General features: G+C 41.7%; 1 protein-coding gene across 4 annotated transcripts in view; it reads left to right on the top strand.

Annotated features, from left to right (window-relative positions):
- Positions 1 to 25,766, top strand: part of dip2a (disco-interacting protein 2 homolog A) — a 333,910-nt gene that overhangs the window by 213,383 nt on the left and 94,761 nt on the right. For all 4 annotated transcript variants that reach the window (XR_009655398.1, XM_060930430.1, XM_060930429.1 and 1 more), the window contains exons 5-6: positions 12,000 to 12,242; positions 22,643 to 22,765. Coding sequence is in view for 3 of the 4 variants with exons in the window: in XM_060930430.1 (XP_060786413.1) it covers positions 12,000 to 12,242; positions 22,643 to 22,765 (366 nt within the window). In the remaining variant the exon portion in view is untranslated. The remainder of the gene's footprint in view (positions 1 to 11,999; positions 12,243 to 22,642; positions 22,766 to 25,766) is intronic.

Genomic DNA, 25,766 nt, shown 5'->3' with positions numbered 1-25,766 from the left:
CTCTTGACAGTAAGTTAGCTTGCAGCATTGCCGTAAATATCGCCTGCTCCCTCCCTGCTGTAATTACACACGACACAGAATTTAATGAGCAAAAGCAGTTGGGTTTGTTGAATCTGTGTCGACTTGGATGTAAACTATTGGGGAGGACATGTTCAGATTGAACTGCCTCTTCTCTCCAGCTGTGTGTTGATCGATATGAGGTTTGTAATTTGCAGGATGCGTGCTGTACTCATCTGTGTGTGTTATTAATAGTACCATTAGTGTTAAACAAATCCTGTCTGAGCTGCAGGCTCATCGACAATCCATCTCTCTCCTTCTCTGTCATTGTGTCTAATTGTCTCTCTCTCTGTTCCTAACACACATATATATATATATTGTGCACACTGTAGAGCACTTTGTTCAGAATCAGAATCGGTTTAATTGTCATGTACACTCACCAGCCACTTTATTAGGAACACCCATCCATCCTCCTGCTGTTTGATGCAGTTCTCTAATCAGCCGATCCATCGACAGCAGCACGAGGGATCAAATCAAGAGCTTCGGTTAATGTTCACGATGTTCAAACATCCGAATGGGAAAAATTGTGATCTCACAGTGAAGCGTGACTTTCTTTCGCTGTGGTATGGGTGTCGGTTTGAGCCAGATGGACTGGTGGTTTGAGTATTTCAGAAACTGCTGATCTCCTCCTGGGGTTTTCATACACAACAGTAGAGCTGTGCAATATATCGTATTTTTATCACGATATCGATATTGGTGTCAAACGATATCAAAATTCATAATATCGATATGAAACGATTTTTTGTCATTTGTCGAAAGGGACGTGCACAATATTCCTACAATGGCAATAAAACAACAATAACATTGACGTGACAGTAAGGTAAAACGAACCCTTCTGTCCCCTAAGGCACACCGTAGCCTTGCATACGTCATCCATTCTACTCCCGCGATATCTCCGCAACAGTAAAAAATCAGTTCTTCTGTTTTCATACGTGTCGGGTGATTTGATATATTGATTTCTTAATATGTTTGATTTGCTTGCTAATAGTTATAATAATACAATTAACATATATTTACGTCATATTTTTGGATGTGGGACTGGGTAATGTAAAAATGGCATCTACGGAAGAAAACAAGCACAACAATATTAGCACATATCCAGCTTGCTAGCTGTGTTAGATGTGTTAAACCGTGTGGATTTAAGTGGAATAATTGCGAGTCGTCCTGTGGTCAAGGCAGCGTTTTAAGGTAAGGCAATTTGGTTATTAATGTTGCCCGCCGCGGCATGTTGGGTTCATTTGATTTTGACTTGTGCATCTGCAGCTAGCATCATGCTTTGAAGTAGGTTCTGCTAAGGACGGGTTTATTGCGCGATGTAGACGGACTCAGATGTAATTACATTGTTTTTAAAATTCCGTGCGCTTAAAACGGTGTCCCCCTGCTAATCATGTAGCCCTAATCATGTGTTGCTTTTACTTTTCTTAATGGCGAGTGAAATATCTCTGCAAATGGTATTTCAATGCTGACATGCCAAAAAGATAGCGGAGTCCACATTTGGAAGATGAAGGAAGAGAAGCCTATTTTCATGTATGTTAATTCTTAAGGACTTGTCTCTATATTGTGCGTGTTTAATGTTGGTGTCTTAACAACACACAAGCTTACGTTGTAGTGTGTGTGTGTGTGTGTGTGAGAGAGAGAGATTTTATCCTTGGCTGGCTACGAGCCAGTGTGGACGTTACGCAGTAATCACTGGTAATACCAGCGCTGGCTCCATCCTCTGTGATCGGAAATGTTGAGTGAGGAGAACGTGAGCCTTGTGCAGGCTATAGGACCTATGCAAAGTATGCGCTTGCACAGTAAATAGTTTAAGTAAAAGGCGTTTCAGGGTACAACGGGAAGGGTTGACAGGTAGCCTATGAGGCCTGTACTATAAAAATGTGGCCCGGTGCCTCAGGTGTTGATGATCAGGGCTTTAAAAAAAGGTGTATAAATATCGTTTTAAAAATCGCGATATCGATATTTACTGAAAAAATCGTGATATTGATTTTTTCCAATATCGAGCAGCCCTACACAACAGTCTCTAGAGTTTACACAGAATGGTGCAAAAAACAAAAAACACTGAGTGAGTGAGTGAGTGAGTGAGTGAGTGAGTGAGTGAGTGAGAGAGCGACAGTTCTGTGGGTGGAAACAAACGCCTTGTTGATAAGAGAGGGTCAGAGGAAAATGGACAGATTGATTTGAGCTTTTTTGCCAGGAAGGATATAGTAACTCATAGCAACTCTTTGCAACTGTGGTGAGCAGAAAAGCATCTCAGCATGCAACAGAAAACAGAAGAGCACATTGGGTTCCACTCCTGCAGCCAAGAACAGGGATCTTAGAATCAACAAGTTCCTATTAAAGTGGACGGTCAGTGTATGTTACACAAACTCATTTTAGTCTTCAATTTCAATCATTGTTGATCATTCACCAAGAAAAATCCTTAGTATGTGTAACATACACTCACCGGTATTGTATAATATCGCTTAAAGCTAGACGGCCTTTCGATTTCATAAAATCGGTGAAATTTAGTTCCGTCTGAAATGTGGTGATTGTGATATCTGTTTATTTCTGTAATATCTGACAAAATATCAGGCCATTCTGTGGCTGGGAAGTTATTTAATTTGAGGGGATTAAAGCAAATAATGTGCATGAAATCGCTCGCTTCATGCCGTCAAGCAGACAGAGGAAGTCCGTGTGCGCATGCGCAAGTTTACCTTCTTTTGGGTTTTACAGCAGCTGGCATCCACAGTGTTGCATTACTGCCATCTACAGGTTTCCCTTTGAGCGTGCACTGACAGTTCCATCATTCTGTCGCTAAACGAACAGCTGATCACACCGAGGTGCTCGCTGAGCACCCATATTTATTAGTTTGGTCCTGCGTTTCCTTTCCTTCGTATATAACATCACGTCTTTTCTTCTCGGTTTCTTTCCGTTACTGTAGTCGGTCTTTCACGTTTCATTCGCACACTCACGTCCTCCATTTTTCTCTCCTGTTTCAAATTTGTATCCCACAATGCCTTGCGTGAACGGGGAAAGCCTACCACGTGATGCATGATGTAGTATCTTGTATTGGGTCATGGTGAAGCAGGAAAAAATAGCGGAGAATTTAGGACCACGTGGAGATAAATTCATTAATTGTTCTATTTTTTAAAAAATAATAATAAAATTTGAAGTCTGTGATTCGAATTCAGAAGCTTTCAGTCACTAAACAAAAATAATTGGGTTTCGGGAACATTCTTTTTATGACCTACACTTGAAAAATTTGAAAGGCAGTCCAGATTTAAATGTTAAATGATTCAAAATTATACCATTATTGCATTTTTACTTTCTTTTTTTTTAATACTTTGTATGCCCAGCTTTATTTTTGATGACAGACTCGATCCTCCTCAGTGTGGAGGATAGCAGTGTTGGAGAAATTTCTGGAGAGATGTTCAGCCATTCTTCAGAGATGATTTCGCTGGATGGGGTTGGGTTGCTCTTGCTCTTGCTCTCTACCTTTCTCTTTCAAATAACCCAAAAGTGTTCTATTGGATTCAAGTCAGGCGACATGCTTGGTCAGGTCATAATTTTCACTTTTTTCTTCCGTCGAAACGCTTGCGTGATTTTGGCAGGGTGCTTTAGATCGTGGTCATGTTGGAGTTTTCCTCTTCTGCCAAGATTCTAGAGACTGGGAGTCATCTTATCAGCCAGTATTTTGGAATATCCACAGGCATTCATGGTGCCATCTGTAAATGTCATCTCCCTACCTTTTGCACTCACACAGCCCCAGATCATCACACTCCCACCGCCGTGCTTCACTGTCAGACCTGTGCGTTCACTCTGCTTGTCCTGGCCAGGTTCACGCCAAACATGCTGGACCCCATCTGAGCCAAACAAATTTATTTTGGTCTCATCTGACCCAAGAATGTGCTCCTAGTATTCATCAGGCTTCTTTTCATGTTCTTTAGTAAAGTTTATTCTTGTAGTTTTGTGCCAAAGACCAAGCAATTTTTTTTTTTTTTTTTAAATTTCTCTTGGGCACTGTCCAACAGAGTTGACGTTACACAATGTCCTTCACACTGTCTGTCACAGAAACTCTGATTTCCATAGATCATCTATGGAGATCATCTATTTTTGCAGTTTTGTGCCAAGTTTGAAGCACATACTGTCCCTATCTGTTTTTCAGAGCTAGGCTGTTCAAGTAGCACACTGTCCATGGCATCCTTTTAGAAGGACTGCTACTGCAGCTCCGATTAATAATCCCATCGCTCATTCCATACCTCCTGATTACTACTGCGACTGTATTTTCACTGATTTTTACTTGGTCACCGATCTTCCTGTATCCTTTTGCACCTTTGTGATGTCTAACAATCAGATTTTTCAGTTCCTCTGTCAGTTCTTTTTCATGTGGAGCCATGATGCAGATATGCAAACGCACACACAGTCCAGAGATCCATACTTGAGAAGGTTTGGGTGTTTACAGGTTATTTTATAACCATATTCATGCAATTAGGCTCATCGGAAATCACAGGTGTACCCCGTTTTATTTCCGATATCACAGGTGTATTCACTTTTGTCGCACTGAGTTCTACTTCAGGGCCTGTATTATCAATATCGTCTTTCGAAAGTATTTGTTTTGGATTGTTCATCAGAGGAAAAACTTTATTTGCCAACTAATGCAATCTTTGATAGGTGAAACAATTTTGAATCATTTGACCACTTCTGTTGTATAATGTAATTAAAACGAGCCATTCCAGAGCATTTAAAGAGTAGTTAGCCTTTTAAAAATCATGTTTCGTTTATTGATTTTAGAAGATCAAAAGTAGAAGTGCATACCTCCACCAAGCCACGTAGTAGAATATTCAGACGTTTACTAGAGCGGCGGCGACAATTACCGACACCTTAACGATCTTTTGGCCGTTGCAAAAGTAGAAAAGACTTTCAATACATACATTGTGCATGAATAATTACTCAAAGTTCCACTGAAAAAAAAAATTAGTTGATTCCTGATTACTTAGCGTATCAGGTCACGTGACACCATTCCACAATTATTGACACCTTTGTCCACAGTTATCGACACCGTTCCACAATTATCGACATCCAGATGATTATTTATAAAAAATAATCGGTATGTGGTATTAAGTTAACAAAACGTAATTTTTATTTAAAATTTGTTTTACATAGACTTATATTTCGTACAAAATATCTTTTATATACCATAAATATATGGATGTCGGTGTTTACGTAAACGAGGAAGTAATTTTGTTTGTAAACAAATGAACTGATAATGTTTAACCTGCGTCAGAAAATCTTTCTGTTCCACTTTCTAAGTATTTTCGTAGATCACGTTTTGTTCATCATTCGTTGTTGTTTGTATTAATTTCTAGTTTTGTAGTTTAGCTATAAACGTCAACAGGAAATTGAGATCATAACCACATGAAAATCCAGGTCAAAGGTTGAATGTCATTCCTCAAACCAAAATATAAAATGTCTGCTGATATTGTAATATGTGGTAGAGATTTACAACAAACTGCAAAAAAAAAAAAAATTCTGAATGGAATAGAAATGTTGCGCATGTAATTTTTTATACGCGAGGAATTTAATTCTGCTCTAATTGTATTTATTGCAATCGGATTCCAAATACTCTATAAACATTCCATTCTGTTATCAATCAGAAAAAAAAAAAGATAAATCAGAGCACTTTTATTTATTTAAAGTACTTCATCTACTTCAACAATGTTACACAAAGATCGATCCATAACAGTTGTAAATGTCCCTTAATTCCGCAGGGTGTCGATAATGGTGGACACCGGTGAAAGTGATCACTATTATTGACACCTCACGTGACTCTCAAACGCGCGTTTAGATACAAAATGGTGGCTGTCAAATGAAAGAGTAAGAAACAAAGTAGGTTTTGACGAGGAGATCATGAAATATCGGTGAATTTGATCAGTAAAAACATGTCCACGATCTTTCTACCATGCTCACCTGCGATGATAACGTCCGGGTTTTCCGAAAAATTGCTGATCGTGCTAAAAAAAGTTCCATCTCAGGTAACGAGCTGTGTTATCAGACAACAAGCTCAAAGGGTGAGGTGGGGGGAGGGGCAGTTCTTCCGGTTGATTAATTAACCAATAATAACTGTTGGAACTGAAACTCACCTTTGCAAAATAGTTTTTTAAGGGTAAATCTGAAAAGGTGTCGATAATTATGGACTGTCGATAATTGTAGCCGCTGCTCTATATTTATATACATATCCGGATTTGTATCAAAATCTAATCAATTGTTCCTTGGCCCATGGCTCACATTTCCTCAAGATTTCAACAAAATCCGTTCACTACTTTTTGAGTTACGTTGGCAACGGAGAAGCAAGCGAATAAACAAACGGGGGCAAAAGCATGACCTACTCCAGCAACGTTGCCGGAGATAAACATTATATGGACATTTTGGGAATAAACAAACAAACATCTCACTGTTGTAGCATTGTAGAGAAAAGAATCAAGACATGCACAATATCACTAGTATCTACTCATCAGTTCATCTGAGGTCCTAAAAACCACTAGATTATGAATGTAAAACTAGAAGGGCACTCAGTAGAATGCATACTTTCGCGAAGCCACATATAGATTGACATTAAAATATATAAGCCATTGTTCCTTGGCCCATGGCCCACCTTTCCACCAAATTTCATCCAAATCTGTTCACTACTTTTTGAGTTATATTGGAAACAAACAAACAAACAGAGGCTAAAACATAACCTCCTCCAACAAAGTCGGTGGAGGTAACAAGCTGATGTTTGAGTGGATGTACCGTAAGTGAACAAACGTCCTACTGTTAAATGATGGACTATATTTGGAGTGATAGTTTATGCACCAAGCTGTCCCATCAGATAATGGACAAAATATAATGGCTGCCAGTAAGAACAGCAGTCTGTGGTGTTTCTATCAGCTATTTCTGTCTCCGTCTTAGAACTGTAACTGAAATGTTTGCTAACTCGCTAACAGAGTTATACCTGACATTATCAATTGGGCTAAAACGTTTTATTTTGGGTCATTTGGTTTGTAGAAACAGACACAAACCTAACAAGTGTTGCCAGGCAAAACAAACCTCGCCCGGTAGCACTTATGATGAATATGAAGGAACATATTGTGAAAAAAACAATTTTGACCTTTTTGGTGACCTTGATCTTGATTTTGACCTTGTGTGTGAACCAGTGTTGCCAGATTGGGTGGTTTTAAGTGCATTTTGGCGGGTTTTGAACATATTTTGGGATGGAAAACGTCAGCAGTATCTGGCAACACTGGTGTGAACATACTTGGCCAATAAACATGGTTCTGATTCTGATTCTCTGCAGCTCTCAGCCAATCAGAACACACTTTACTGCTCACTGCTCTCACCCAATCAGAGCACACCGTACTGCATGATGGTTACACTCTTACATTCTTACAGCACGATAACATAGTGGCTAGCGCCTCTATATGAAGCAGTAGCCACAAAAACCTTGACCTTGACCAGATGACCCCCCAAAATGTTTGGAGGTTCTATTTGAGACCAATGCCCATCTATCCGGAAAGTTTCATGAAGATTGGGCCAGCCGTTTTCCCATAACATCATTAACAAAAAAACAAAGAAACAAACAAAGAAACAAAAAAAACCCCACCGAAAACAATACCTTGCCCCCAGGTGGACTCTGTCCCGGGCGAGGTAAAAATGAACCTAACGCTAGAATAGTTCATTAACTAGCATTAACCAGATAAAACAATGCAAATAAACTTGGAAAAAAAAACAACGACTAATGTTTACGTTAGATTAGTCTCATCTCATCTCATTATCTGTAGCCGCTTTATCCTGTTCGACAGGGTCGCAGGCAAGCTGGAGCCTATCCCAGCTGACTACGGGCGAAAGGCGGGGTACACCCTGGACAAGTCGCCAGGTCATCACAGGGCTGACACATAGACACAGACAACCATTCACACTCACATTCACACCTACGCTCAATTTAGAGTCACCAGTTAACCTAACCTGCATGTCTTTGGACTGTGGGGGAAACCGGAGCACCCGGAGGAAACCCACGCGGACACGGGGAGAACATGCAAACTCCACACAGAAAGGCCCTCGCCGGCCCCGGGGCTCGAACACGGACCTTCTTGCTGTGAGGCGACAGCGCTAACCACTACACCACCGTGTCGCCCCATTACATTAGTATTGCACAAAAGTAGACAGTGTGTTTCTACGATGATTACTAAAACCAGGGACGGGACATGATGTGTTATTGCTCACAATCAGTGAACTCCCCGTCCCGTCACGGACCGGAATAATTGTCACGGACATACTATCGCTCACGGACATTGAACTCTTGTCACGTCCTGCCCTGGGGGATCTTACCTTATCTGTCCTGTCCTGTCCCGTCCCAGGGGATCTTACCTTAGCTGTCCTGTCACGTGTCATGGCATAGTTTGGATAACATACTCTAGTTAGTTAAGAATAATCAAAAGAAAGAAAAGAAAGAAACAAACAAACAAATTAGGGTGTATCTCATCTCATTATCTCTAGCCGCTTTATCCTGTTCTACAGGGTCGCAGGCAAGCTGGAGCCTATCCCAGCTGACTACGGGCGAAAGGCGGGGTACACCCTGGACAAGTCGCCAGGTCATCACAGGGCTGACACATAGACACAGACAACCATTCACACTCACATTCACACCTACGCTCAATTTAGAGTCACCAGTTAACCTAACCTGCATGTCTTTGGACTGTGGGGGAAACCGGAGCACCCATCTCATCTCATCTCATTATCTCTAGCCGCTTTATCCTTCTACAGGGTCGCAGGCAAGCTGGAGCCTATCCCAGCTGACTACGGGCGAAAGGCGGGGTACACCCTGGACAAGTCGCCAGGTCATCACAGGGCTGACACATAGACACAGACAACCATTCACACTCACATTCACACCTACGCTCAATTTAGAGTCACCAGTTAACCTAACCTGCATGTCTTTGGACTGTGGGGGAAACCGGAGCACCCGTGCCGCCAAATTAGGGTGTATGTGTTAATATTTATTTCTTCTTTGGTCTTCACGTCCCGGTATTACAATGGCAGGATGACTCATAGATTACATGAGTATGACATGAGAAGAAGAAATGACAAGTCAACACAAGAATTTTTCAATGAATTATTTATTAATTAACAAATTATATCCCATCACGGACAATAAAGTATGTGTCCTGTCCTGTCCCGTCCCATCCCGTATGTCATGGGTCCATCCCATCCCGTCCTGTATCGCGGGGAGGTCACTGCCCGAGCTATAATATATGTCACATCCCGTTCCATATCACGGGTTTTAGCAACAACCTGTTTCCACATTTTCTGAAAAGTAACTGTGACATCCACCACAAAATGTTCTGCGGAGGATTTATCATGTATGAGCTACGTTTAGCCTTGTAGCTTCGGTGCACATTTGAGAAGCAAATTTCAGACACTGAACACGTCTCAAATTATGAGGGAAAGTTTCCTTTGTTTATCATTTGTATGTGCCCTTGTGTATATATTAATGAAAAGTCGAATGAAAATAAGAAGAGTAAGTGAAGTGTGGTAAATATTCAGCAGTGTGTTCTTTCAGAAGCTTTTTCTCTGTAGCACCGATGTTTAAGGTTGCTTCAAATTACACAAGGCATTCTTCTGTCACGAACAAGTTCATGCCTGGTTTCTCTAATGAGATCGAGACTGATTATAACTGCTGCTTCAGGTTGGTATCGTTACGTTAACGCTAATGCTAATTAACGTTAGCAGTTTTGTGACACATCATAACATCGTTAGACCAATTAGAAAATCCTATATGGTATATTTTCTGATATCATCATCACACCTACTGTTCTTGGGTTGGTTTTATTTAACTTTAATGAAACATTCCTTGAAACCGTGCCGAGGCTGCCACATGTTCAGACTGAGAAAAAAGAACAAATGTAGCACAAGAAAAGTTTTGTATTTTTGATCAAAGGAAATGTGAGGCCACTTTTTGCCCAAACTCACTCCATTGTGCAACACAGAACAGAAGATTAGAAGCTTGTGAACAAATAATGTACAGAACCAACATTACCGATTTTTAATTTCCCTGAGGGAACCCTCCCAAAGGGATCAATAAAGTTCTATTTAATCTAATCTAATCTAATCTAATCAACATGGCTAGCAACACACTATTACACACTATGGCACACACTAAAACAGGAGTTTAAGCTGTAATATACATCCAGATCACATTAACACACTCTTGGACACCTCTTTTGAACCTCATAAAAAGTGTCTTAAAGTGCTGAGGAGTTGAAGAAAGTTTGTTAGAAGGTCATATGTTTGAAACACAGCCCACAGGTAGACCACAGGTAGCGGTGACTGGGTGTGTATGAAACCTGTGGACCAAGGACACACGTGCAGCTACGCATAAAGAGACTGTCTCACAGTATTAGTATGGAATATGTTATGTATTAACATAAAAGTTTTGAAAGTTTTCTCATGGTTTGTTCTTTAGGAAACCCCCATCTTCAATATTTTAGATACATACGGTAGATGGATGGATGGATGGATGGATGGATGGAAGGTTGGTTGGGTGAGTGGGTGGAAGGATGGATGGATGGGCAGATGGGTGGGTGAATGGATGGGTGGGTGGATGGATGGGCATATGGATGGATGGATGGAAGGTTGGGCAGATGGATGAGTGGAAGGATGAGTGGAAGGAAGGATGGGTGGGTGAGTGGATGGATGGATGGATGGATGGGCAGATGAGTTGATGGATGGATGGATAGAAGGGTGGAAGGATGGGTGGGTGAATGGGTAGATGGATGGATGGCTGGATGGGAGGTTGAGCAGATGGATGGATGGGCAGATGAGTCGATGGATGATAGAAGGGTGGAAGGATGGATGGGTGGGTGGATGGATGGATGGATGGATGGATGGATGGATGGATGGAAGGATGGGTGGGTGAGTGAGAGGATGGATGGATGGATGGATGGATGGATGGGTGAGAGAGTGAGTGGATGGATGGGAGGTTGAGTGGATGGATGGAAGGTTGGGCAGATGGATGGATGGATGAGCAGGTAGATGGATAGAAGGGTGGAAGGATGAGTGGATGATTGGAAGGATTTGTGGGTTAGTGGTTGGATGGATGGATGGATGGATGGACAGATGGGTGGATGGGCATATGGATGAGTGGAAGGATGGGTGGATGGGCATATGGATGGATGGAAGGTTGGGCGGGTGGAAGGATGGGTGGGTGGGTGAGTGGGTGGATGGACAGATGGATGGAAGGTTGGGTGGATGGGCAGATGGATGGATGAGTGGAAGGATGGGTGGGTGAGTGAGTGGATGGATGGAAGGTTGGGCAGATGGACAGATGGATGGGTGGATGGATGGAAGGTTGGGTGGGTGGATGGATGGGCAATGGATGGATGGACAGATGGAAATAGGCTACATAAAAAGGCTGCACCCATTTCACTACACTTTTCTTTTTCTAAATAGCCTTTTTGAGATTGAATCACTTGATGTTTAAGCTTTACGAGGAGCACAGATCCATTCTATAGACATAATACAGTGTCAACATAATGTTAACCTATTTAAAACAAAAACGTGTTCTTATTCTACTGTATCTGATGAAGGTTGCTGGGTAAATCAGGGCCACACTGCAGATCTGCCGAGGACTGCTACAATATTGATGGCCATGTTAGATAACTGATTAAAGATGCTGTACAAATCTGATGAAATTACTGGGATCCTTCTCCTGTTCAAAGCCCATGGTGGTGCTGTGACTCTCACTGTAGGCTGTGGGGTGTCCAATACAGCACTTTGATCACTGGTGTTTGACTAGAAAACACTAAAATATGCATACACTGGGATGCCCAGAACTAATTTAACTGCATTATAAGTTGGTAGATTTCATCAGATCTTGTGTGTGTGTGTGTGTGTGTGTGTGCTGATGCTGTCTCTCTCACTTCTCACAGACACATCCTCAGCATCAGAGGATGAAGGACGGATGGCGTCATCATCACCGTTCCAGGCACCAAATCCAAATGTGGAACACTGGTTCAACCGCGTCATCCATCACCACTGCTCATCCACTTCCTCCTCCGCCTCCTCCACTTCATCATACCCAGGTGGGCGGAGCCAGCACAGCACTAACTCCGCCTCAAACTCTGCCACAGCTGCTACTGTTCTGGCTGACGTCATGGCTCACACACAGCTTGGTTAGTACCCCAACTGCTATACTGCTATACCCTGTGTATTCTCTAATACCTTAGACGCCACCTACACTACACCCTAAATATCCTTTAACATCCCGTATGTCCCTACCTTGCACTGGTATTACCTCTTATACCCAGATACAGCCCATACTGTAACTTAATAACCCTACATCCTGTACTAATCCCTATATTACACCCTAAATGCCCCGTAGTATCCTGTATACGGCTTACACTAAACCCTAGCACCATATATAACACCATATATCAAGGATATTCCACGGTTGTGTGAAGATATAAAGTTAATCAAAAGAATTTTAACTTTGAACCGGTTCACCGTTTTCACATCGTGCGTCTAGTCAGCGGGAAAACAGTGGAAGTGACGTAATCGGAGTGAAATTTCGGGAAATGTTATACATACAGGACACTTTTTCATGGAATAAAACGTCTTCTATTCCCTTCTAGTGGGTTTCATTCTTTTGGTTCGATAGCATGCGGTATTGTTAGCATATCGCTTATCCTACGTGTATTACGCCACTCTACCCAATGGATAATGAATGTTGAATATGGTTTATGACATTGCATGGTTCAATATTCAAGACAACATGACGTCACACATCAGAGCTGATGTGAATATCCAATGAGAAACTTTCTCCTGCGCATGCACAGAAGCATTTGTTTCTTCACCGAGAAAGATGCGCTGAACACCCGAAAGGCTACAAAAACTTCATTAGATATTCTAAGAAGAAAGAAGAAACCTTTATTCGTCACATGCACATTTCAAGCACAGTGAAATTCATCCTCTGCATTTAACCCATCTGAAGCAGTGAACCCATGCACACACCCAGAGCAGTGGGCAGCCCAGAGCGCCCGGGGAGCAGTCAGGGGTTCGGTACCTCGCTCAAGGGCACCTCAGCCCAAGGCCGCCTCACGTCAACCTAACTGCATGTCTTTGGATTGTGGGGGAAACCAGAGCACCCAGAGGAAACCCACCCAGACACGGGGAGAACATGCAAACTCCACACAGGAAGGCCCTCGCCAGCCGCTGGGTTCGAACCCAGAACCTTCTTGCTGTGAGGCGACCGTGCTAACCACTACACCACCGTGCCTCCACCGTGCCATTCTTCACTCATACTTACAAGAGAAAACATACAAACAGACATCGAAAAACTGGAAAAGATCCACGTCGGAGATGTAAAACATCCACGCTAGCAAGTGAGCGATTGTGGCAGTTTGTTAGCAAATATGGCCGCCAGGTCTGCTTCATAAAAAGTGGAAGATTTAGAGAGAATTTTGGCTGCCAGGTCGCTCCGTTGTGTGTAGCTCTCAATGATGATTTTAAAAGTAACTAAGTAGACCCTGGAGCGGCTGGTCCTGGTCCATCTGTGCCCCATGGTGAGCCCGTCCATGGACCTGCTGCAGTTCGCCTACCAGCCAGGCATTGGGGTGGACGATGCCATCATCTTCCTCCTTCACCGAGCTCCGTCTCACCTGGAAAAGCCTGGAAGTTCTGCAAGAATAAAATTTTTTGATTTCTCCAGTGCTTTCAACACCATCCAGCCCGCACTTTTGGGGGACAAGCTGGAGCATGCAGGAGTAGACCACCACCTCACATCGTGGATTGTGGACTACCTCACTGACCGTCCACGGTATGTGAGGACACGGGACTGTGTGTCGGACACAGTTGTCTGCAGCACGGGGGCCCCGCAGGGAACGGTTCTGGCCCCGTTCCTGTTCACTCTCTACGCTGCAGACTTCTCCTATAATTCACCCACCTGTCACCTGCAGAAGTTCTCTGACGACTCTGCTATCATGAACCTTGTCACAGATGGGGACTCCTGTACAGGAAGTACAGAGGAATGTTGCAGGACTTTGTGGACTGATGCCAGCAAAATAACCTCCAGATCAACGCTGGGAAAACTAAGGAGCTGGTGGTGGATTTTCACAGGTACTCTCACTCCCCCCCAACACCAGTGAGCATCCAGGGGAAGGACGTTGAGCTGGTGACATCTTATAAGTACCTGGGTGTTCACCTGAACAACAAACTGGACTGGACTGATAACACTACAGCACTGTACAGGAAAGGTCAGAGCAGGCTGTATCTGCTGTGGAGGGCACTCCTGAAGACCTTTTTTGACACGGTGGTGGCATCAACCATCTTTCATGGCGTGGTTTGCTGGGAGAGCAGCATCTTCACAGCTGACAGGAAGAGACTGGACAAACTGATCAGCAGGGCCAGCTCTGTGCTGGGATGCCCCCTGGAGCCACTGGAGGTAGTGGGTGGGAGGAGGATGATGGCTAAGCTGTCATCTATGATGGAGAACGAGTTCCACCCCCTCCAGGACTTACTCACTGGACTGCAGATCTCCTTCAGCAGGAGGTTGCTCCACCCTAAGTGTGTGAAGGAGCATTACCACAGGTCATTCCTTCCTGCAGCTGTTAGACTGTGCAACCAGCACTGCTCACAGTAGACTCACATCTGTATGTCTGTCAACAGTTGTTGCATTGTTTTCTGTTCTTTTTTCTTTTATCTTTTGCAGTTATGACCACCTGATATGTGCAATAAGTGTGTTTCATCTATTTCATAATTCCTTTCATTTAGTATTTATCTTAGGTATAATATACAAGGGTAAGTCAAAAAGTTCTTAGACAGATGTTATAATTTCAAAAGGTGTGAAGACATCTCCCAGAATTCTACAAAGAAGGAATTCTGCGATGGAAACACCGCTTGCAGAAGTGTTTAGACTTAAATGGAGGATATGTAGAGAAATAGCTTTGTTATTTTCATGAATAAAGATTTTTTTCAGTTTGTCTTAGAACTTTTTGACTTACCCGCGTATGTTTTTTTTACTTGTGTGGCTTGATATGTCCTCTTCTGCTGCTATCCACTGTGCTGCTGCAAACAGGAAATTTCCCCATTGTGGGACAGTTAAGGTCTTATCTTATCTTATGGGCGGCACGGTGGTGTAGTGGTTAGCGCTGTTGCCTCACAGCAAGAAGGTCCGGGTTTGAGCCCCGTGGCCGGCGAGGGCCTTTCTGTGCGGAGTTTGCATGTTCTCCCCGTGTCCGCGTGGGTTTCCTCCGGGTGCTCCGGTTTCCCCCACAGTCCAAAGACATGCAGGTTAGGTTAACTGGTGACTCTAAATTGACCATAGGTGTGAATGTGAGTGTGAATGGTTGTCTGTGTCTATGTGTCAGCCCTGTGATGACCTGGCGACTTGTCCAGGGTGTACCCCGCCTTTCGCCCGTAGTCAGCTGGGATAGGCTCCAGCTTGCCTGCGACCCTGTAGAACAGGATAAAGCGGCTACAGATAATGAGATGAGATAATAATATTGGCTGGCTTTTTTTCGTGGTCTATCAGATATATTCCATTCAGCTACTCATCTTCGACTCATTCAATATCATGCTAGCTGACTGGAATATATCTGATAGACCACTCAACACCAGCCAATATTATTTAACTATGTACCCCATAACACCTTCTACACTACACAGCTTGTATCCCCTACAAACCCGCAGACCTCCGATCCTACCCCCTTCATTTCTCCTACACTCAGTATTCCCTCAATGCAACAAATCTAATCCTGTCCACAACCCGTGTACCTCCTAAAATACACCCTGTATATCCCATTACACCCTGTATACATCCTAACATACACCCTCCATACCTCCTAATACACTTTATATCATTTCCATTGCAATCTGTCTCCATAGTAACTGCAGTATTTTGTGTCAATACCTTTTAGTTTACCAGACTTCCTTTGCAATAAGGTCTTAAGTCTGAAAAGTGAATCATGCCTCTGGCGTGTGTCTCTTTCGCACCTCGGTGCTTGGAGTTGACTTATCTGTTAAGCTGTGGAGCTTATCACCTCCAACACTCACTGCTGGCTTGTTCCAGTCTCCTGCTAAAGTAAAGGAGGGAGCTCTTTCCTCCTCCATAGCCTTTTTTTTTTTAATTGCACCTCATTTTGATAGCTTCCTGACAGTTTTCTGAAAATTTCCAGCTGCTTTTGACAAGCTGTGTATTCCTTTTTTCCTGTGTGTATGCGAAGGCTATCAATCGTCAGAGTTTTACTCAGTGGCACCTTCAGCTTCAGCCTCCCAAAGTTTCTATTTATAGAGCTATAAGCTGTTTCAAATTTGTATACTTGTGTAATGATATTCTACACCATTTTCCGTGTGTCTAGTGAAAAATATTCCAAAACGCCGTATAGTAGAAGAACCTGAAGAATGAGTTACATTATACTATATTTTATGGGCCACATTAAAGCAGTGCATATTTCCTGTTTTACACCGTGGTGTGCTGGGGGGGGCAGCACATCCAGGATGGACAAACTGATCAGGCGGGCCGGCTCTGTGGTCGGCATGAAGCTGGACTCTCTGGTGACGGTGGCAGAGAAGAGGTCTATGGACAAACTGTTGAACATCATGGACGATGCCAGTCACCCTCTGCACACCGTCATCAGCAACCAGAGGAGCCTGTTCAGTGACAGAATGCTCCTTCCCAAGTGCAGGACGAACAGACTCAAAAACTCCTTTGTCCCTCACACCATCAGACTGTATAACTCCTCTCTGGGGGGGAGGAGGGGGAACAGGAGGACGGAGGACGGGAAGGAGCAGTAGCCTAGCCTGACAATAAGCAATACCGGACAATGTGCAATATAAAGTGCAATATCTCTCCTGCCGCCGCCCCCACTTCCCCCCCTTCCCCATATCTTTATTCTTTTTATATTTGTATATGTAAATAATTTATTTTAATTTATCTACAACCCCGATTCCAAAAAAGTTGGGACAAAGTACAAATTGTAAATAAAAACGGAATGCAATAATTTACAAATCTCAAAAACTGATATTGTATTCATAATAGAACATAGACAACATATCAAATGTCGAAAATGAGACATTTTGAAATTTCATGCCAAATATTGGCTCATTTGAAATTTCATGACAGCAACACATCTCAAAAAAGTTGGGACAGGGGCAATAAGAGGCTGGAAAAGTTAAAGGTACAAAAAAGGAACAGCTGGAGGACCAAATTGCAACTCATTAGGTCAATTGGCAATAGGTCATTAACATGACTGGGTATAAAAAGAGCATCTTGGAGTGGCAGCGGCTCTCAGAAGTAAAGATGGGAAGAGGATCACCAATCCCCCTAATTCTGCGCCGACAAATAGTGGAGCAATATCAGAAAGGAGTTCGACAGTGTAAAATTGCAAAGAGTTTGAACATATCATCATCTACAGTGCATAATATCATCAAAAGATTCAGAGAATCTGGAAGAATCTCTGTGCGTAAGGGTCAAGGCCGGAAAACCATACTGGGTGCCCGTGATCTTCGGGCCCTTAGATGGCACTGCATCACATACAGGCATGCTTCTGTATTGGAAATCACAAAATGGGATCAGGAATATTTCCAGAGAACATTATCTGTGAACACAATTCACCGTGCCATCCGCCGTTGCCAGCTAAAACTCTATAGTTCAAAGAAGAAGCCGTATCTAAACATGATCCGGAAGCGCAGACGTCTTCTCTGGGCCAAGGCTCATTTAAAATGGACTGTGGCAAAGTGGAAAACTGTTCTGTGGTCAGACGAATCAAAATTTGAAGTTCTTTATGGAAATCAGGGACGCTGTGTCATTTGGACTAAAGAGGAGAAGGACGACCCGAGTTGTTATCAGCGCTCAGTTCAGAAGCCTGCATCTCTGATGGTATGGGGTTGCATTAGTGTGTGTGGCATGGGCAGCTTACACATCTGGAAAGACACCATCAATGCTGAAAGGTATATCCAGGTTCTAGAGCAACATATGCTCCCATCCAGACGACGTCTCTTTCAGGGAAGACCTTGCATTTTCCAACATGACAATGCCAAACCACATACTGCATCAATTACAGCATCATGGCTGCGTAGAAGAAGGGTCCGGGTACTGAACTGGCCAGCCTGCAGTCCAGATCTTTCACCCATAGAAAACATCTGGCGCATCATAAAACGGAAGATACGACAAAAAAGACCTAAGACAGTTGAGCAACTAGAATCCTCCATTAGACAAGAATGGGTTAACATTCCTATCCCTAAACTTGAGCAACTTGTCTCCTCAGTCCCCAGACGTTTACAGACTGTTGTAAAGAGAAAAGGGGATGTCTCACAGTGGTAAACATGGCCTTGTCCCAACTTTTTTGAGATGTGTTGTTGTCATGAAATTTAAAATCACCTAATTTTTCTCTTTAAATGATACATTTTCTCAGTTTAAACATTTGATATTTCATCTATGTTCTATTCTGAATAAAATATGGAATTTTGAAACTTCCACATCATTGCATTCCGTTTTTATTTACAATTTGTACTTTGTCCCAACTTTTTTGGAATCGGGGTTGTAGAAGTTTTCTCTATTTCTATTCTCTGTTTATCCTGTAATGATGCTATTGGAATCTTAAGTTCCCTGAGGGAACCGCCCAAAGAGATCAATAAAGTTTTATCTAATCAAATCTAATCTAATGTAATCTAATAATTAAATAACACATATGGAGCTGTACACGGTCCGTTCTGTAATTGCGGGAATGTTTCAAGTGCTGACTTTCTTAGTCGTCGTCAACTCTGTTGTCGTTAAACTGTGCAATCCGTCAGCAGGATCGGCGACAACAGAGTTGACGTTTCCCACCATCTTGTGTCTTAACTCCACATGCTAAACCTCAAACTAGCGACCACACGGCATGTATAAATACAGAATTTTATGCATTTTAATCATATTATTGTTTAAAACAAATGAGTGAGAGATTCGCTCCAATATCCCGATAACAGATTTGACGAATAATTAATCTCCTGTTGGTGTAAAATCCTCAGCATTTTGTTCAAATTAATGACAGAAGAAACATAACACTCTCTCCCTCACTGCCTTTCTGAAGTTTCCCACCAGAGGAAGTGACATCGGTGCAGGTGTTATGCGTATTATTAAGTCTTTGCGGGTTTTATGCGGTTTTATAACAGAGTTAACAGAGTTGACAAGAACATTGGGACGATTAAAAATGTATGTTTTTATGATTGAAATGTCACATAATACAGAAAATAGACTTTCTATTCCATGCACTGATTTTATAACAGTGAATAGAATCAGCCCCAAAAAACAGATTGTCAGACTGAATCACTTCCTGCTTATTCGAGTTGAATGGACGAATCAGGAGTCAAAGACAGCCAATAATGTTGGGGGAGGGGTGGGAATCAGGTAGTTAATGTTTTATGGATAAATGGGGTCTAATCAAGCATTGCTGTTGGTGAAAGATTGTCATAATCTGCATTATTGTTCAAAACTGGACTCCTACTGTACCCCATTTCTGACAGTGGAATAATGAAATGCATCATTTCTATGTGTAAAGTATAAATATCGAAATAAGGAACAGTGAACAGTAATAAATGAAACTCAATATTGGTTGTGGTCCTACTTTAACTCCTGGATCAGTTATCTCAGGGACACACTCATGCAGCATCATAAGGAAAACAGCTGGGAGATAAAGCGAGACTGCCTTTCAGATTTTTCAAGTGTAGGTCATAAAAATAATTTTCCCCGACACCTAATTATTTTTGTTTAGTGACCAAAAGCTACTGAATTCGAATCACAGACTTCCAATTTTATATTAGTTTTTTTTTAATAGAACAATTAAAGAATTTATCTCCGCGTGGCCCTAAATCCTCCGCTATTTTTTCCTGCTTCACCATAACCCAATTCAAGATCCTACATCATGCATCACGTAGTGGGCTTTCCCCGTTCACGCAAGGCATTGTGGGATACAAATTTGAAACAGGAGAGAAAAATGGAGGACGTGAGTGTGCGAATGAAACGTGACAGACCGACTACAGTAACGGAAAGAAAGCGAGAAGAAAAGATGTTATATACGAAGGAAAGGAAACACAGGACCAAACTAATAAATATCGGCACTCAGCGAGCACCTCGGTGTGAAAATTATGACCTGACCAAGCATGTCGCCTGACTTGAATCCAATAGAACACTTTTGGGTTATTTGAAAGAGAAAGGTAGAGAGCAAGAGCAACCCAACCCCATCCAGCGAAATCATCTCTGAAGAATGGCTGAACATCTCTCCAGAAATTTCTCCAACACTGCTATCCTCCACACTGAGGAGGATCGAGTCTGTCATCAAAAATAAAGCTGGGCATACAAAGTATTAAAAAAAAAGAAAGTAAAAATGCAATAATGGTATAATTTTGAATCATTTAACATTTAAATCTGGACTGCCTTTCAAATTTTCCAAGTGTAGGTCATAAAAAAGAATGTTCCTGACACCCAATTATTTTTGTTTAGTGACCGAAAGCTACTGAATTTGAATCACAGACTTCCAATTTTATTATTATTTTTTAAAAAATAGAACAATTAATGAACTTATCTCCACGTGGTCCTAAATTCTCCGCTATTTTTTCCTGCTTCACCATGACCCAATACAAGATACTACATCATGCATCACGTGGTGGGCTTTCCCCGTTCACGCAAGGCATTGTGGGATACAAATTTGAAACAGGAGAGAAAATGGAGGATGTGAGTGTGCGAATGAAACATGAAAGACCGACTACAGTAACGGAAAGAAAGCGAGAAGAAAAGACGTTATGTTCTATACGAAGGAAAGGAAACGCAGGACCAAACTAATAAATATGGGCGCTCAGCGAGCACCTCGGTGTGATCAGCTGTTCGTTTAGCGACAGAATGATGGAACTGTCAGTGCACGCTCAAAGGGAAACCTGTAGATGGCAGTAATGCAACACTGTGGATGCCAGCTGCCGTAAAACCCAAAAGAAGAAGAAGAAGGTAAACCTGCGCATGCGCACACGGACTTCCTCTGTCTGCTTGACTGCGCCAAGCGAGCGATTTCATGCACATTATTTGCTTTAATCCCCTCAAATTAAATAACTTCCCAGCCACAGAATGGCCTGATATTTTGTGAGATATTACAGAAATAAATATATATCATAATGACCACATTTCAGACGGAACTAAATTTCACTGATTTTATGAAATCGAAAGGCCGCCTCACTTTCACAGGTCCTTTTTTTTTTTTTTGAGATATGAGAAAAAGACTGTTACACCTGTTTCTCTTGTTTCTGTTGCAGCCTCTGTTCTAACTGTTTAAATAATATTGTCCGTCTTTTTTTCATGGTCTGTCAGATATATTTCATTCAGTTAGCATGATACTGAACGAGTTGAAGATGAGAAGCTGAATGGAATACACACTACCGTTTAAAAGTTCGGGGTCACTTTGAAATGTCCTTATTTTTGAAAGAAAAGCACTGTTCTTTTCAATGAAGATCACTTTAAACTAATCAGAAATCCACTCTATACATTGCTAATGTGGTAAATGACTATTCTAGCTGCAAATGTCTGGTTTTTGGTGCAATATCTCCATAGGTGTATAGAGGCCCATTTCCAGCAACTCTCACTCCAGTGTTCTAATGGTACAATGTGTTTGCTCATTGCCTCAGAAGGCTAATGGATGATTAGAAAACCCTTGTACAATCATGTTAGCACAGCTGAAAACAGTTGAGCTCTTTAGAGAAGCTATAAAACTGACCTTCCTTTGAGCAGATTGAGTTTCTGGAGCATCACATTTGTGGGGTCGATTAAATGCTCAAAATGGCCAGAAAAATGTCTTGACTATATTTTCTATTCATTTTACAACTTATGGTGGGAAATAAAAGTGTGACTTTTCATGGAAAACACAAAATTGTCTGGGTGACCCTAAACTTTTGAACGGTAGTGTACAGTATCTGATAGACCATGAAAAAAAGCCAACCAATATTATTATTATTATTATTATTATTATACATACACACTCTCTTCATATCAGCATTCTCGAAAGCCAACGTTAGCTTACCCGCAACTCAGTGCTGTTCGTGCCGCAGTGAGGTAACCTTCCAGCCAGTGTAGTGTTCATCAGTAACACAGACTAACGACTGAGAAACTAAGATTTCTGTCTCCAGACTCTTCTTCCACGCTGCACGCTCACCACAGTATTTTTTCACTCAGGCTTAAGTATTCATTTCCCTGTGTAATTTACTGACTACACAACGGAGCGACCTGGCAGCCAAAATTCTCTCACAATCTTCCGTTTTTAATGTAGCGAACCTGGAGGCCATGTTTGTTTACAAACTCTCAGCCACTCACTAGTGCAGAAGTTGTATGTCTCTGACGTGTCTCTTTTCCAGTTTTTCGATGTCTGTTGCTATGTTTTTCTCTTGTAAATATGCATGAAGAATATATAATGAAGTTCTGGTAGCCTTTCGGGTGTTCAGCACAACGTCAAAAAGTCTCCTGTATGCATAATAATATGTAATACAGTACTCGATGGTGTATATTGTATATTGTGCGATGTACTATATTGTGATTTTATTCTCCTTTGACCTCTGACAGATAACCACTGTGCTCCTCCGGATGTGACCGGGCTGTCTGAGCGTTCACAGGTCGCCTCGGTGAGAGGTCTTCCCCGCGGATACACGCACACACACACCAGCAGCGCTATGGACACGGCTGACGGTGAGTCCCTGCATTATCGCCACAGCAACAGCCTTCACCTCTCTCTGACACGCGCACACATCGCAGCCAATCGACTTGCAGTGAAGGAGCTCCGAGCGTTCTCCCAGCAGCAGGGTCTCATTTTATGCGATGTACATTCACACATACGCTACACTTCATCAGATGCCTGGGTGTAGGGTGGTTGTTATGGGTATGGCTTGTTCTTTTCGTGCTGATTTTAATTAAAGCATTCCCACGCATGGTAGCCTATTAATGCATTTTGTCGTGAGTTATTAAATGTTCAGTTTAATTACAATGCTGAAGTATAAATATAGACTCACCATACTACGAGCATTGTAGTCTGTTCTGTGACCTTGGTGTTTTCTCCGTGCTGGGATTGACATTTAACACCTTTTATTTGTAATTTCTTTGAGATGAACTAGGTGTATAAATGAAAGCCAAAAGATATAGTTTGATTTCTGTTCTTGTGTGTGTGGGGGTGTGTGTGGAACATAAAGCAATGGGGATGCGGTCGACACCGCAGCTGTGTTTCTTTTCACCCTGAGCTATAAATATATACATCCACTTCACAGCACGTACACACCACACTCCAGACAGCTCACCCCACACACACACACACACACACACACACACACACACACACACACACACACACACACAAACTCTCTGTGGATTCATCCCGTCACTGCAGTCTTCAGTGATTCATCATTTTTCTTCGTTTCACTTTTTTTGTCGTCTTGAGTTGTTAACTCTGTGTCATTGTGACTGTCTGAAGCATTATCAAGCCATCAATAGTTATTTCCAATAGTTATTCGATATTAAATGTTTAAATAATATTGACTGGTGTTGAGTGGTCTATCAGATCCATTCATCTATCATGATTTTGAACGAGTCGAAGACGAGTAGCTGAATGGAATATATCTTATAGACCACGAAAAAAGCCATTATTATTATTATTATTATTATTATTATGATACATACACATTCCTTTCGGGTGTTCGACGCGTCTTTCTCTTTCAAAATTCTCTCAAAATCTTCCGCTTTTAACGAAGCAAACCTGGCGGCCATGTCTGTTCACAAACTCTCACAGTCTCTCGCTAGCGCGGAAGTTTTACATCTCCGACGTGTCTCTTTTCCAGTTTTTCGATGTCCGTTGGTATGTTTTTCTCTTGTAAATAAGCGTGAAGAATATCTAATGAAGTTTTCGTAGCCTTTCGGGTGTTCACTGCGTCTTCGGTTTCAGTTTTCAGTTTATTTATTTCGTGCTTACTAATCCTAGCAGTAACACTGGATCAGCCTCGTCTTCTCTCTTTCCCAGCCGACAAAGAAATGATTGTGTGCGTGCGCAACAGAAAATTTTGTCATTGGATCTTGATGTGAGCTCTGACATGTGACACCGTGTTGTCTTGACAACGTGCAATATTATAACAATATCGCACGCTATTTCTCCATTAGGTAGAGTGACGTAATACATGGAGGATAAGCGATATGATTACAATACTGCATGCTCTCAATAAACCCACTAGAAGGGAATAGAACACATTTTTATTCCATGGAAAAAGTGTCCTGTATGTATAATAAATTCAGAATACATAACATTATTGTACAGTATATTTCGTCTTATATATTTTATTGGATTCTTTGCTTATATGTATATTTGTATTGAACTAGATGCTGTAATATTGACTACAGCACAAAAGTGACAAATGTGAAGTAAAAAAAAAAAAAATTATGATTGTCCATACAGTCAGGTCCAGAAATAGTTAAACGTTGACGAAGTTATTTTTATTTTTGCTGTTGAACCAAAGTGACCTGGAGTTGAAATGAAGCAATTTCAAAGTTTTAATTTGAAGGTATCTACAGTGTACGAACTACAGCACCTTTTATAAAAGGGACCAAAAGTAATCGGACAGTTCAGCTGTTCTGTGGCCGTGTGTGTGTGTGTGTGTGTGTGTGTTATTCCCTCATTATTTCACTTAAACATATAAAAGGTGTTGAGCTGATTTCAAGGGTTACATTTGCATTTGGAATCTGTTGGTGTTAATTCTCAATATGAAGTCCAAAGATCCAAAGAAAGAACACACTCGTGAGCTCAGGAGCACCATAAGGCCTGGAAGACAGAAGAATGAATGAATTCTCTGGGGAAGAATTATTTTCCCATCAAATTTTTTTTTTTTTTACTAGAATCAGGAACACTCCCCAGGAGGTAGGTGTCTCTGTGGCAAAGCCAACAATCAAGAGAAGACTTCACCAGAGTAAATGCAGAAGCTTTACCACAAAAATGTAACCATTGGTAAGCTTCTACGGAAGCTGAGAGAGGCCCTTCATATAATCCTTTTTTTTATTCACCTTGTTATCCCGAGATAACGACATAATTAATTCAGGATCTCGAGAAAACAACACAACTAATTCGAGATTTCGAGAAAACAAAACTGTTATTTCGAGATCTCGAGAAAACAAAACAATTATTCCGTGATCTTGAGAAAACAAAACCGTTATTTCGAGATCTTGAGAAAACAAAACCGTTATTTTGAGATCTCGAGAAAACAAAACAATTATTCCGTGATCTCGAGAAAACAAAACCGTTATTTCGAGATCTCGAGAAAACAAAACCGTTATTTTGAGATCTCGAGAAAACAAAACAATTATTCCGTGATCTCGAGAAAACAAAACCGTTATTTCGAGATCTTGAGAAAACAAAACAATTATTCCGTGATCTCAAGAAAACAAAACCATTATTTCGAGATCTCGAGAAAACAAAACAATTATTCCATGATCTTGAAAACACAAAACCGTTATTTCGAGATCTCAAGTAAACAGCTGAGAAATGGTTCATTCAGGTGCGCCAAGAGACTTGTGATATGCTGACTTTGGGGCTATTTCTCATTCTGTATAGACGCAACTTTGGTCATTAGAATGTCTGGAATAATCGATCACCTAATAAGGCAATATTTTGATCAGGGGTTGACACAGGGAGAGATTGCATCAAGTCTTTTAATAA

The sequence above is a fragment of the Neoarius graeffei genome, chromosome 9, assembly GCF_027579695.1.
Source record: "Neoarius graeffei isolate fNeoGra1 chromosome 9, fNeoGra1.pri, whole genome shotgun sequence".
Lineage (NCBI taxonomy): Eukaryota > Metazoa > Chordata > Actinopteri > Siluriformes > Ariidae > Neoarius > Neoarius graeffei.
Note: the sequence above shows the minus strand (reverse complement) of the source record. Positions and strands in the feature narration are given on the sequence as shown.